At 42.6% G+C, this 15,290-nt stretch overlaps 1 protein-coding gene across 3 annotated transcripts in view; it reads right to left on the reverse strand.

The window, feature by feature from the left end:
- The window catches only part of mst1rb (macrophage stimulating 1 receptor b), a 268,407-nt gene that overhangs the window by 63,206 nt on the left and 189,911 nt on the right, over window positions 1–15,290 (reverse strand). For all 3 annotated transcript variants that reach the window (XM_072280811.1, XM_072280812.1, XM_072280813.1), the window contains exons 8-9: window positions 5,936–6,072; window positions 2,302–2,472 (exon numbers count right to left, since the gene is read on the reverse strand). In XM_072280811.1, the coding sequence (XP_072136912.1) occupies window positions 2,302–2,472; window positions 5,936–6,072 (308 nt within the window). The remainder of the gene's footprint in view (window positions 1–2,301; window positions 2,473–5,935; window positions 6,073–15,290) is intronic.

Here is a 15,290-nt window from a genome sequence, read left to right on the forward strand (position 1 = left end):
CTGTATTTTTACATGTATTTTTGCTATAATTTATAGTGTGTATGTACTGTTGTGTGTGTGTATACTGTACTGTGTGCATACTCTACTGTTCTGTACTGTACTGTACTGTTGTGTGTGCATACTGGACTGTTGTGTGTGTGTGCATACTGGACTGTTGCGTGTGTGCATACTGGACTGTTCTGTGTGCATACTGGACTGTTCTGTGTGTGCATACTATACTGTTGTGTGTGTGCATACTGGACTGGTGTGTGTATGTATACTGGACTGGTGTGTGTGCATACTGGACTGTTGTGTGTGTGTATACTGTACTGTTGTGTGTGTGTATACTGTACTGTTGTGTGTGTGCATATTGGACTGTTGTGTGTGTATACTGGACTGGTGTGTGTGTGTGCATACTGGACTGTTGTGTGTGTGTATACTGTACTGTTGTGTGTGTGCATACTGGACTGTTGTGTGTGTGTATACTGGACTGGTGTGTGTGTGCATACTGGACTGTTGTGTGTGTGTATACTGGACTGGTGTGTGTGTGTGCATACTGGACTGTCGTGTGTGTGTATACTGTACTGTTGTGTGTGTGTATACTGTACTGTTGTGTGTGTGCATACTGGACTGTTGTGTGTGCATACTGGACTGGTGTGTGTGTGTGCATACTGGACTGTTGCGTGTGTGCATACTGGACTGTTCTGTGTGCATACTGGACTGTTCTGTGTGTGCATACTGTACTGTTGTGTGTGTGCATACTGGACTGGTGTGTGTATGTATACTGGACTGGTGTGTGTGCATACTGGACTGTTGTGTGTGTGTATACTGTACTGTTGTGTGTGTGCATATTGGACTGGTGTGTGTGTATACTGGACTGGTGTGTGTGTGTGTGCATACTGGACTGTTGTGTGTGTGTATACTGTACTGTTGTGTGTGTGCATACTGGACTGTTGTGTGTGTGTATACTGGACTGGTGTGTGTGTGCATACTGGACTGTTGTGTGTGTGTATACTGGACTGGTGTGTGTGTGTGTGCATACTGGACTGTCGTGTGTGTGTATACTGTACTGTTGTGTGTGTGTATACTGTACTGTTGTGTGTGTGCATACTGGACTGTTGTGTGTGCATACTGGACTGGTGTGTGTGTGTGCATACTGGACTGTTGCGTGTGTGCATACTGGACTGTTCTGTGTGTGCATACTGGACTGTTGTGTGTGTATATACTGGACTGGTGTGTGTATGTGCATACTGGACTGTTGTGTGTGTGCATACTGTACTGTTGTGTGTGTGCATACTGGACTGTTGTGTGTGTGTATGCTGTACTGTTGTGTATGTGTATACTGGACTGTTGTGTGTGTGTATGCTGTATTGTTGTGTGTGTATACTGGACTGTTCTGTGTGTGCATACTGGACTGTTGTGTGTGTATATACTGGACTGGTGTGTGTATGTGCATACTGGACTGTTGTGTGTGTGTATACTGGACTGATGTGTGTGTGTATGCTGTACTGTTGTGTGTGTATGCTGGACTGTTGTGTGTGTGTGTATACCGGACTGTTGTGTGTGTGCATACTGGACTGTTGTGTGTGTGTATACTGTACTGTTGTGTGTGTGTATACTGGACTGTTGTGTGTGTGTATGCTGTACTGTTGTGTATGTGTATACTGGGCTGTTGTGTGTGTGTATGCTGTACTGTTGTGTGTGTATACTGGACTGTTGTGTGTGTGCATACTGGACTGTGTGACTCTCAGTCTAACTGGCTGAATCACCAGCTGGGATGGAGAAGCCACTTCACAGGGTTGGAAAAAGCTGCAAAGGTTGTGAACTCAGCCAGCTCCATCATCGGCATGATCTTCAAAAGGTGATACCTCAAAGAGACAGCATCCATTATTAAGGATCCTCACCACCCAGGACATGCCATTTCTCATTGCTACCATCAAGGAGGAGGTACAGGAGCCTGAAGACACACACTCAACATTTCAGGAACAGCTTCTTCCCCTATGCCATTAGATTTCTGAATAGACAATAAACCCATGAACACTACCTCAGTATTTTTTTCCTCTTCTTGCACTACCTATTAATTTAATTTTCTTTTTTTTAATATATACTTACTGTAATTTCTAGTTTTTGTTATTATGTATAGCAACGCAGTGCTGTTGCTAAACAACAAATTACATGACATATGCTGGTGATATTAAACCTGATACTGACTCTGATAATATTTCACTGCTGCCTTATAAATCCAATTAGAACAGAGAGCTTCCTGCCTCACTACTCAACCTGGTCATTTGGAGAAGGTTTGGTTAAATGGTGCCGTCTCACCTGATGATGCTGCACAATGGGGACACGTCATGGATGACAGGATTCTTCTGGTACTGGAACTTGAAATTGCCCTTGACTGGTACATTAGCTGAGTCCATCGTCACCACAGGAAACTCCTCCGTCAACGTCTTCATTTTTGGAGTTATGCATTTGATAAAAGTATTATTTTGCCTAAGATTGAATTAAGTACAAAACACAACATGGAAACCATAGCAGTATATGTTGCTTATAAAATCTGCCCAGTTATAACGTACCTTAGCAGGAACAAGAAACACAGCATGGGATAGGCCTTTCAGGCTCTTTGAGCCTCACCAGCAAACCCCGATTTAACCCTAACCTAATCATGGAACAATTTACAACGACCAATCAACCTACAAACTGGTATGTCTTTGGACAGGGGAGGAAACTGGAGCATTGGATTCCATGTATTCCATGGGGAGGACATACAAACTCCTTTCAGAGGACACCCGGACTGAACTCCAAACTCAGACGCACTGAGCTGTAATACTGTTGCACTAATTGCTATGCCACATGGTGCCCATACCTTAGCAAGAACAAAAGGCAACAGAAAATCTTTTTATCAAAGTGGTAAGGTTTACTTGTTCACAAATTGTTCAAATTTAATATGCAGGCTCAGCAACCGATTAGAAAAAGAAATGCAATGCTCGCCTTTTGTGAAAGACACTTTGAGAACTTGTGTAGAGATATTTCTCCTAGTGTACAGAACTCTGGCGACCAAGGGAGAACTCCGGTCTCTCTAAAGGAAAGATATATTTGTGATAGAGGGAGTGCAACAAAGGTCAACCAGTCTGATCCCATGGGTGGCAGGTGTGGCACCATAGTGTACTGGTTAGCATAATGCTTTATAGCATCAGCGATCAGGGTTCAATACACACATCTGTCTGGAAGAAGTCTGTATGTTCTCCCTGTGACCATATGGGTTTCCTCTGGGTGCTCCCACATCCCAAAGATGTATGGATTCAGGTTAGTTATTTGTTGGCATGCTATGTAGGCGCCAGATGTACAGTGACACTTGTGGGCTGCTCCCTGCACTATTCTTGGACTGCGTTGGTCGTTGCACATAATGCATTTCACTGTATGTTTCAATATTCATGTGACAATTCACTCTTTAATGTCAGTGTGTTGTACAGAAAGAGATTTAAAGGTATAAGCCTATTTTTTTTTAAGAAGAGTTAAATGTAATGTCATTGAAGTGTATAAAATCCTTAAGGGATTTGGCAGGCCAGACACTGACAGACGTTTCCTCTGGCAAGTTCTACAGAATAAGGAGGCCACCATCTCAAAGAAAGTTGTAGCCATTGAGGACAGAGACTGGAAGAAATTTCTTCACCTAGAGGGTGGTGAATCTTGGATGTTATTGAATGATGCAAAAGTCAAAAGCAGCAAAATAGCTAGTTCCTCCTACTTAAACCCTCTATTCTTACATTATGGAGAAGGAAATGTTCAATACACAATGAAATTCAGGAAGATCAGGACCTTGGCTTCAGCAAGGACCATGACATTAAAGGACCACTAGCAATTTAGTTTCTGGAAATAGTTCCCCTGGAAAGGCTGCTGAGGTTGGGGGTCAACTGAAATCAGGCATGCCTAGACTAAACATTCTGTTGGCGTATGGCACATTGTCCCACCCCTCTTCAAAACCACCCACAATAAAAAGATACGTACTACCAAATGAAGCAGTAAATGATTTTTTATAACCTAATGTATGAATATCCAAACCATGAGGTCTTGAATTCCATTCCTGAAACATTTAACTGCCTGAAAAATCCTGCAATGGCAATATTAACAGCATATTCGTATGAGTCAGTTTTCACTGATGAACTTGGTTAAGTCTATTTATAGGAGCAGACTTATTGATAGACCTAGTGCCACATGCATAGCTCTCAGAACAATCAAATGCAAGTCAGACATAACATATTTGTCATTATTCGTGTAGCAAGAAAAGTGTGCTTATTTCCTTTCCTTAATCTTTTATGAATATGGGCCAAACTTTACAATTTCACATTCACATTTCTTATGTTATATATTCAAGATTAAAAATCATTTAATGCTATTTCCTATACACAAGTGTAAGGAGAACAAAATAATTGTTACAGTACTCCGGATCCTATGCAGCACAAAACAAAAACACAAAAGATAAAGAAAGTGACAATAATAATAAAAAAGACACAATAAATACATAAGATCACATATACAGAGATTGATTGTATGTCCATGATGTGACACTAGTCTGTACATAAGGTGACTGATGGGAAATAATAAAGTAGCGGTGGAGTTAAAGGGTAGAGGTGTTGATCAGCCTTACTGCTTGGGTAAATAAACTGTTTTGAGTCTGTCCTGACATAAATGTTACGTAGCCTCCTCCCTGATGGGAGTGGGACAAACAGTCCATCAGCATGGTGGGTGAAGACTTCAATGATGTTACAATAACAATACTATTTAGACATGATGTAATTTTTCTATTGTCTTTTTAAAAGATTAGTATTAATAACTATTCAACAGGTTTTCTAAAATGCATCACTTATTTTGATCTGTCTTTGTTATACTCTATTTCTATTAATAGTAAAACAATGAATATTCATAGAAAAACACCAGGTCTCAGCCTTTTTCCTTTTAAAAAAAGTCCATAATTAATGTTACTAATTCATTAATAAATGATCATCTCTGCTCAAACTAACATGGCACATAAGATAATGTTTTGAAATTGTTGCCAATTTGGGCACATGCACTCGAAAAGATTCAGGCAGTGATATTAGGGCATATGGAACCAAGGCAGAGCGAAAAAATGGATGGTACCATATCAGACCCAACCTAACAGCATGAAGGAATAGACTCATGCAGCTCTGTGGCCTTCTCTCACTTCACAGACTCTATGTTCTCTTGTTCACCCTCACCAAATCACTGCTTTTAAATGACCAAAGGAGCCAGAAAACTTTGGGGTGGTAGGCTGCTAATCAATCTCCTTCACAGTGTGTACTTGTGAATTGCAAAGCTGCAGTCCAAATATATACCTTTGTTGCATCACTGTCTGGTATGGAGGGGCCACTGTACAGGACAGGAAGAAGTTGCAAAGGGTTGTAAACTCAGCCAGCTCTACCATGGGCACTAGTCTCCCCAGTGTTAAGAGCACCTTCAAATGGCGATGCCTCAAAAAGGTAGCATCCGTCATTAAGAAATCCCATTACCCAGGACACATCCTCTCCTTATTACTACTGTCGAGGAGGTGATATAGGAGTCTGTCTTCAGACATTCAGTGTTTCAAGATCAGCTTCTTCCCCTCTGCCATTAGATTTCTGAATGGACAATGACCCCATCGGCACTATTTTACCATTTTCCTCTCTTTTTGCACTACTTATTTAGATATATTCAGTTTTCCTTATAATTACTGTATGTGTTGCACTGTACTGATGCTGCAAAACAACAAATTTCACTACGTATGCTAGCGATATTAAACCTTATTCCGATTCTGCACTTTGTACAGGATTAAGGATCTCATGCAAACCCAAGGCAGTTGTCAGTGCCTTTAAACATTGATATTTGAAAGCAAATAATAAAGATCGAAGGTTTACAAAACCCCACTTTCTATAGCTATTCTGGATTCTGAACACCTCACCTCTGTATGCGGCACTCCTTCCCTCCAATGGTCACATTCTGGGTATTGCCGGCTGTCAGATGTTGCCCCAACAATGTAATCAAAGTCCCACCAGCCAGGGGGCCATATGTTGGTACCACGCGAGTTACAACAGGTTCCTAAGGGAATTATTACAAAGATTCAGAGATGCTTCTAACATCTGTAGAAATAACACATCCATTCCAATATTCATAGTCCAACCATTGGCATAATAAGGGCATACTGTCTCAGAGGGTCATACCTACAGTGCCTATAACAAGTATTCCAACCCCCCCCCCACCCCACCCCTTGGAAGTTTTCATGTTTTATTGTTTTACAACATTGTATCACAGTGGATTTAATTTAGCTTTTTTGACACTGATCAATGGAAAAAGACTCTTTTGTGTCAAAGTAAAAACAGATCTCTACAAAGTAAACGAAATTAATTACAAATATAAAACACAACATTATTGATTGCATAAGTATTCACTCCCTTCAGTCAGCATTTAGTAGATGCACTTTTGGCAGCAATTACAGCACTGAGTCTGTGTGGATAGGTCTCTATCAGCTTTGCACATCGGCACACTGCAATTTTTCCTTGTTCTTCATTACAAAACTGTTCAAGCCCCGTCAGATCACATGGAGATCATCAGTGAACAGCCCTTTTCAAGCCAAGTCACAAATTCTCAATTGGATTGAAGTCTGGAAACTGACTTGGCCATTCCTGAACATTAACTTTGTTGTTTTTAAGCCATTCCTGTGTAGCTTTGGCTTTGTGCTTGGTGTCATTGTCTTGCTGGGAAACAAATCTTCTCCCAAGTTAGTTCTCTTGCAGACTGCATCAAGTTTTCTTCCAGAAATTCCCTATATTTTGCTGCATTAATTTTACTCTCTACCTTCACAAGCCTTCCAGGGCCTGCTGCAGTGAAACATCCCCACAGCATGATACAGCCACCACCATGCTTCACGGTAGGGATGGTGTGTTTTTGATGATGTGCAGTGTTTGGCTTAAGCCAACCATAGCATTTAGTCTAAAGGACAAAAAGCCCAATTTTGATTTCATCAGACCATAGAACCTTCTTCCAACTAACTTCAGAGTCCCCCACCTTCTGGCAAGCTAGCCTAGATTTCATGTGAGTTTTTTTTCCAATAGTGGCTTTCTCTGTGCCACTCTCCCATAAAGCTGTGACTGGTGAAGCACCCGGGCAACAGTCATTCTATGTGTAGTCCCTCCCATCTCAGCCACTGAAGCGTGTAACTCCTCCAGAGTTTTCTCACTTGATGGTCCTCCTCTCACTCAGTTTTTGAGGACGGCCTGCTCTTGGCAGATTTACAGCTGTGCCATATTCTTCCCATTTCTTGATGATTGACTTAACTGTACTCCAAGAGATATTCAGTGACTTGGAGATTTTCTTTTATCCATCTCCAGACTTCTGCTTTGCAATAACCTTTCCAGGAATTGCTTGGAGTGTTCTTTTATCTTCAATTGAAACACCTTGACTGCACACAGGTCTCCAAATGCAGATCTCCATTTAACTAATTATGTGACTTCTAAAAACAATTGGCTGCACCAGTGATGATTTGATGTGTCATTTTAGAGGGGATGAATACTTAGGCAACCAATTATTTTGCATTTTATATTTGTAATTAATTTAGATCACTTTCTAGAGATCTGTTTTCACTTTGACACGAATGAGTCTTTTTCTGTTGATCAGTGTCAAAAAAAACAAATTAAATCCACTGCAATTCAATGTTATAAAACAATAAATTATAAAAATTTCCAAGGGGAGTGAATACTTTTTATAGGTACTGTATATACTGTAGTATCTGGAAAAGCACTTGAATTACAGAAGCACAGAAGGCTATCACCTTAGTGTTCGTCAATGGAATTATAATAGATGGGTCAGCATGGATGTGGTGGAGTGAATGGCTTGCATTTGTACGGTATGACTCTGTGAGAGAGTTTTGTGCCAGGGATTCATTGAAATCAGGATAAAGCTCCTCTTTGGCCTCAATCATTGCTTCTGAGTTGGATGGATGACTGAAGTGTTTTGTTTCTGTATTAGAGTGACTCGAATTGCCAGGGTATATTTATCTATTCCACATGGGAGTCACTGAGGCTACGTCCACACTAGACCGGATAATTTTGAAAATGCCAGTTTCACGTAAAAACGATAGGTGTCCACACCAGGCGTTTTTCAAAATATCTCCGTCCACATTAGAATGGATATTTGGGCGAATCTCCTCCTACTGGGCATGTGCAGGACACACAGAAAACAAGTGAAGAGGAAATGGTATACGGTGCACATTTGTCCAGTTACAGACTAGAAAAACTTAAAAAGAATTGCTGTAGGCTCTTGCGCAGCAGGACTTACAACTAAAAAAAAACAAATACTGGAGCGAATGGAGGCAACCGACAGGGAGTTCACGGACAGTATGACCCGGCTGACGACGACCATTGAAAAACTGACTAACTCTGTTGTATTAATAAAGCGCCTTGTTAAATGTATAAAACATGTCTGCATCAGAGTTGTCTTGTATTCCCATACAATGTTGCGTTAGGCTGTGACACATCTATTGTCAGAGAAGTACTTGCATAAATAGGTAAACCACCTTCATACAAGAAAGGACAGAAAACAGGGCAAAGTGAGTATACTTATTTATTCAGTAAGCTATGGGTCAAAGTATTTGCTGAGTACATTTCTAACTCTTCTGGCTTCAGTCTCGTTGCCATCTGTTCTGAAATTGTTAGGCTGTGTGGGGGGTTGCGTTCAAGAAAACAATGAAATGCCGCACTGCCGTCACTATCTGTTTGGGCACGTCGTGACAGCGTTTTTAAAAATCTCCGTTTACCCCGTCCACACTGCTCTGCACAATCGGTGTTTTCAAATTTACATACTCTGGAGGGCGTTTTAGAAAATCTCTGTTTTCGGGGGAGGAAAACACCGTTTCAGTGTGGATGGAGGGTCAAAATGATGAGAAAAAGCTTCGGTTACGGATTTATCCGGTCTAGTGTGGACATAGCCTGAGACACTAGCTTATTCTATATGGCAAGACCAACTCTAGGAAGGTAGTTTTCATCTTCTGATTTGCCCTTCCAGAAGGTGTACCATTGTCCTCCCTGTCCTTTTCTCTTGACCTTTACATCGCATCAATTCCGATGCATCCAAGTTGCTGATTTCCACCAGCTTTGTTCAAGTTGGCACTGCTGAGAATGTCTATTAGGGCCTTGATGTTCCAGGTTCCACTATGGAGTTAGAAATAGCTTTACACGTTTTTGTTAAACACTGGACACTGTCTGCTATGCAAGCCCAACAGATTAAGGTCGTGGTCCAGTAATAAGGAGGAATAGATGTAGTACACACACATTTGGGCACATCAACCCACAACAGGTTGATTCCACTTTCTCACAACACAGATTGTTCACAGTGAATAAACAAAGCTGGCTGAACTCAGCAGGTCTGTCAGCATCTGTAGAATCAACTCTTTATTAGCCTCCATTGTCATTGCCTGACCCTGACCCACTGAGTTTCTCCACCTCTCTCCGAGTTTTCTCAGTTCCAGCATTTTCAGTCTCTTGAAAACAATCACACAGAACAATCATTCTTTACCCTCAATCTATTCTCCAGGTCCAGTCCCTCCCAGCTCTCATGCAGTTGGATTAAGGTCCATTTCTTGTAATTTAATTTTCTTAATGCTTGCTAAAATGTTTGTATAATCCTTTGTTTGCCTTTAAGTGTTCAGGGAATTTTCAGTAATTTGTAGTTTAGCTGTTTCTGTATTTTTTATAGTTTCTAGTATCACTAGAGTGTTGGCACGTGGCCAAGTGGTTAAGGCATTCGTCAAGTGATCTGAAGGTCGCTGGTGTGAGCCTTGGTTGAGGCAGCATGTTGTGTCCTTGAGCAAGGCACTTAACTATGCGACAACACCGGTGCCAAGCTGTATGGGTCCTAATGCCCTTCCCTTGGACAACATCAGTGGCGTGGAGAGGGAAGACTCCAGCATGGGCAACTGCGGGTTTTCCATACAACCTTGCCCAGGCCTGCTCCCTGGAAACCTCCCAAGGTGCAAATCCATGGTCTCACGAGACTAACGGATGCCTACAAAAAAAGTATAACTAGTTACACTAGTATCGATCAGTCTGTCCACATCATTTCATGGGCTTTTCTTAACAAAAGAATTCTCCTCATCTACCTGACCTATTTTTCAGTATGCCTCTTGCCATTCCATTGCTCCAGGTTGCTTTGTCTGGACCCAATCAAAGGCAAACTGTGCCCTTTTGGTGATTTCCACATCAACCACCTGAAGCACATGACTGCAAAGAATTGGATAAGGAAAGCCAACACCTGATAAAATTATTGGAAAACAGAGTTGTTATAATCCATAAGAACAACATCAATCCAAGTACTGGCATCTGTGAAGCAATGTCAGTATCTATGTGAGGAATAACAGGAATGTCCACTTTACTTGCACCCCTGACAACTGCTAAATTTGACATCATTTGTTCCTGTGATCTCCACCAATCAGCCTCCCAAAATGTCAATAAGGACACTGCCCATGTGAAACTAATGGTGGTGAACTCCAAGACCCCGAAAAAGGAGCTCGTCAAAGGTAACCTAGTGTTCCCAAGAAGCACAATATCCACAGTGCCTGGTGTTCCCTGAAGTCCAGCACGAAACCCTCTCGGAAAACACCAAGACCAGTCTGACAAGAGCTAATTATCTATTAACACTAAATGCCCTTGGGTTGTAAACACCACCACTCTCAGGGCAAAATGAAAGATCTGCAGGCAGAGATCCAAAAGAAAAAAAATTAAACAAGATATGGTGGTTGGAAGAGATTGAAGGAACTACCAGCAGCCAGAAGTCAAGGACTCAGGAGCAAACAAAGTCCCTACCAAAACTTCTAAAACATGCAAAAAAACTACTTCTGAGGTGAATTCTCTTGCTGGGGAGCTTCAACGATGCTGTAGTTATGCTCATTTTGAAGAAAGGATACAAATCTGATAGCAAAAACCAAGAGGAGGAAGGCAACTGATGGCAATGCACTGAGAGCCATTCTAAACCCCAACTTGAGTCACCGTTGGAGGGATCAAGTCCTTAACACTTCCTTGGCCGTTGGACAGTTGAGAGTATAAATATGCGAGTGGCAACTGGGGGATGCAGTCAGTGGGCTCGGCCATCGGATGAAGACTTGCAGAAGGGTCTCGAACCAAAATATCAACATTCCATTCCCCTCCATAGATGCTGCCTGACTTATTGAGTTTCTTCAGCAATTTGGGTGCGTTGCTCAAGATTTCCAGCATTTGCAGAATCTCTTGTGGCTTAGCCATCTGTGAATTGACAGCCGACAAGCAAGCAGTTTGCAAACACAAAATAAACTGCAGATGCTGGGGTCTAAGCAACACTCACAACACGCTGGAGGAACTCAGCAGGTCGGGCAGCATCCGTGGAAATGATCAGTCAACGTTTCGGGCCGGAACCCTTCATCAGGACTGAAGAGGGAAGGGGCAGAAGCCCTATAAAGAAGGTGGGGAGAGGGTGGGAAGGAGAAGGCTGGTAGGTGCCAGGTGAAAAACCAGTAAGGGGAAAGATGAAGGGGTGGGGGAGGGGAAGCACGAGGGGATAGACAGGAAAGGTAAAGAAGGAATAGGGGAAAACACAATGGGTAGTAGAAGGAGGCAGAACCATGAGGGAGCTGGAGGAGGGGGCACAGTGAAACTGGGATGGGGGAAGGGAGGGGGAGGGAATTACCGGAAGTTGGAGAATTCAATGTTCATACCAAGGGGCTGAAGACTACCCAGATGGTATATGAGGTGTTGCTCCTCCAACCTGAGTTTAGCCTCATCATGGCAGTACAGGAGGCCATGTATGGCCATATCCAAATGGGAATGGGAAGCAGAGTTGAAGTGGGTGGCTACTGGGAGATCCTGTCTGTTGTGGCGGACGGAGTGGAGGTGCTCGACGAAGCGATCCCCCAATCTGCGTCGGGTTTCACCGATGTAGAGGAGGCCGCACTGGATGCAATAGATGACCCCAACAGACTCACAAGTGAAGTGTTGCCTCACCTGGAAGGACTGTTTGGGGCCCTGAATGATGGCAAGAGAGGAGGTGTAGGGACAGGTGTACCTCACTCTTCACCAGGCCGAAGACCCATCTGCCTCTAACTCTGACCCCGACTGGAACCACGGCCTCCCGGACATGTGCACCAGCCCCCGGCAGGCCATGGACTCACTCGCCTCCAACTCGGACCTCAGTCCTGGCGCCCGGCAGGCTACAGGCTCCTGGCTTTCACGTGTGGCTTAGCTACTAAGCCCAGAGGAATTATTTCTACTGACAGGAGAAGAGGAAAACCAATGGCTTCGGACAGATGGGGCTCATCAGCCATGGTTAGCAGCTCATCTAGGAGAAAGAAAACTTTGATCTCTAACTTCCTTTGCCTTGCAGCTAAACTCACTCATGGGAAGGCTTTGGAAATATCCCTGAAGAAATCTCCAGAGCTGGAGTCCCTAAGACAGTCCACTGTTGAGTTCAACGCTGACTGGCAACTCCTGTGACGCCTCTGGTGCCAAACTGTATCAGTCTCTGTCATTTCTTTGGATTCATCAGTGACATGGAGAAGGGCAGCCTGCTTCATGGGCAACAGCTTGCTCTTCATATCATACTACATTGGCTTGCGTATCATGTAGAAAGCTAAGATGCAATGACTATGTCATACCCGACCAACGGAGGGCCTCATAATAGCGCAACACTATTACAGCTTGGGACACCAGGTTTTGGAGTTCAATCCCAGCGTCCTCCAAAAGAGAATTTGTATGTTCCTTCCCATGGAATGCATGTTTTTTTCCAGGTGCTCTGGTTTCCTCCCACAGTCCAAAGATGTACTACTTAGTAGGTAATTGGTCATTGTAAATTGTTCTACAACAAGGTTAAGGTAAAATCAGGGTTGCTGCATGCTATGGTTTAAAGGGTTGAAAGGGCCTGTTCTGTGCTGCATTTCCAGATAAGTAAACATATTTCTAAAAACTGATGCTGGCTCACATGTCGTGTATTCTCAGCATTTTTTTGTAAATAACTGTATTGTAAAGGATTAATCATTCTGCTTGTCGAACAACTCATTACAACAGTGACCTTGAGTGTAAGAGGACTGGTTACAGGAGCTTTGCTTACTACGATGGGAACACACCATGAGACTACAGTACTGTAGGAACAGAGTGAACACAAGGCCAGGACTCGTGACGAGTGGTGACACATGGTGATCAGTTCTAATCCGGTGATTTGAGACAGAGCTAGGTATTGGCCCACTTCCTGCAGCATTTCATACCTGTGGGAAGGGTATAAAGGCAGAGCGGTCAGGGGTGCTTGGGCTAGTTTTTTCATGGCTTCACCGACAGGCTGGTCTTGAAGAACACTGCAGATCAGCAGAATGGATGGTGTGCTGTAGTGAGAGGGGCCAGTACATGCCTTGATAAGTATTTTAATGCTTAATCTGTTCTATCTTAATAAATGCAGTTTTGTAGTTCAAATCAGATAATTGAAGATAATAGGTGTTTCTGTCTTTCTTTCTCATCAGGTTGGATCCAAGAACCAATTGTTTTAACAAAATGTGGCCAGGATACTTACTGAAACACAGCATAGGAATCAGAGCTGAACTTTTTGATAACAATCAAGATAGACTAAACATACAAAGCTACACTTTTGTTTTATGCCTAAATGGTTATTATTTTTAAATGCATTTGAGTGAGACTGGATCCATGTGAGATAAGACAAATATGAGTGTCTTTTGTTTTGCTTTGGTAAAATTGTTTTTCCATGGTTCTCTGTACTGTCCCTTTACATTTAACATATTCAATCCACAGGCTATATATATTCAGTGGCCACTTTATTAGGTACACCAGTATACCTGCTCATTAATGCAAATATATAATCAGCCAATCAAGTGCAGCAACTCAATGTATAAAAACTTAAAGACATGGTCAAGAGGTTCAGTTGTTGTTCAGACCAAACATCAGATTTGGGAAGAAATGTGATCTAAGAGACTTTGACCGTGGAATGATTGTTGGTGCCAAAAAGGGTGATTTGAGCATCTCAGAAACTGCTGATTTCCTGGGGTCCCTAGAGTTCATAGACAATGGTGTGATAAACCAAAAAACTCTAGTAAGCGGCAATTCCGTGAGTGAAAATGCCTTATTAAAGAAAGAGGCCAGAGGAGAATGGCCAGACTGGTTCAAGTTGACAAGAAGGCAACATTAACTCAAATAACCACTCCTCACAACAATGGTGTGCAGAATAGCATCATATCGAAGTGGAGGGGCTACAGCAGCAGAAGACAATGAACATATACGGTGCCTTGTAAAAGGTATTCAGCTCCCAATTCTGCTCACATAAATGAGTATTACAACAATGGATTTTGATCAATTTTAACTGAGAATTTTTATTTGTGAATCACATGTTCCTTTTTTCCACAGTAGAGCCCAAAAAACAGGGAAAATTGAAAAGCATGAAAAACTAAAAATTCAAAAACTAGAATGTCAGCAGTTCAAAGGTATTCATCCCCATTTGCTCAGTACTTAGTTGAACACCTTATTCAACTTTTTGAATAAGTCTCTACTAGCCTTGCACAATGTACTGAAGCAAGATTTGTCCATTTCTCCTGGCAAAATTGCACAAGCTATACCAGATTAGTTGGGGAGCGGTGATGGAAGCAATCTTGAGATTTTGCGAGAGACGTTCGATCAGATTAAGGTCACACAAGGACATCAATTGTAGAGGTTGTGGGGCCATGAACTTCACTTCATTTACAGTTATTGACCTCTGCAGATCACTTAGACTGACTGTTGACATCACAGTAGCTTCTCTTACAAGTGCCATTCTTCTCTGGCAACAAAGTTTAGAGGGGCTGCCAGACTTTGGCAGTGTGGCTGCCATTTCACATTTTTTCCACTTTTTCACGATGGATTGCACTAAGGTCTGAAATATGCTAGTGCCTTTGAGATGGTCTTTTACTCTTCATTTGTGCTCCCCTATTATCATTTAGGTATTCGAACAGAAGAGGAGCATCCCACTCCCTCCAGATGAACCGGACCTGGTGGCATCGAGATTCATCGTCACCGCGGAGGACGTTAGAAGGGCCTTCCTGAAGATAAATCCAAGGAAGGCGACAGTCTCAGATGGCGTCCCAGGACGGGTTCTCCGGGCCTGTGCAAGCGAGCTAGCTGGAGTGTTTGCTGACATCTTCAACTGCTCCTTGCTTCAGTCTAAGATCTCCTCGTGTTTTAAGAAGGCAAAGATAATTCCAGTGCCAAAGAAGAACAAGGTGGCATGCCTGAATGACTATCGACCTGTGGCTCTGACATCAA

Source organism: Mobula birostris, chromosome 16, assembly GCF_030028105.1.
Source record: "Mobula birostris isolate sMobBir1 chromosome 16, sMobBir1.hap1, whole genome shotgun sequence".
NCBI lineage: Eukaryota > Metazoa > Chordata > Chondrichthyes > Myliobatiformes > Myliobatidae > Mobula > Mobula birostris.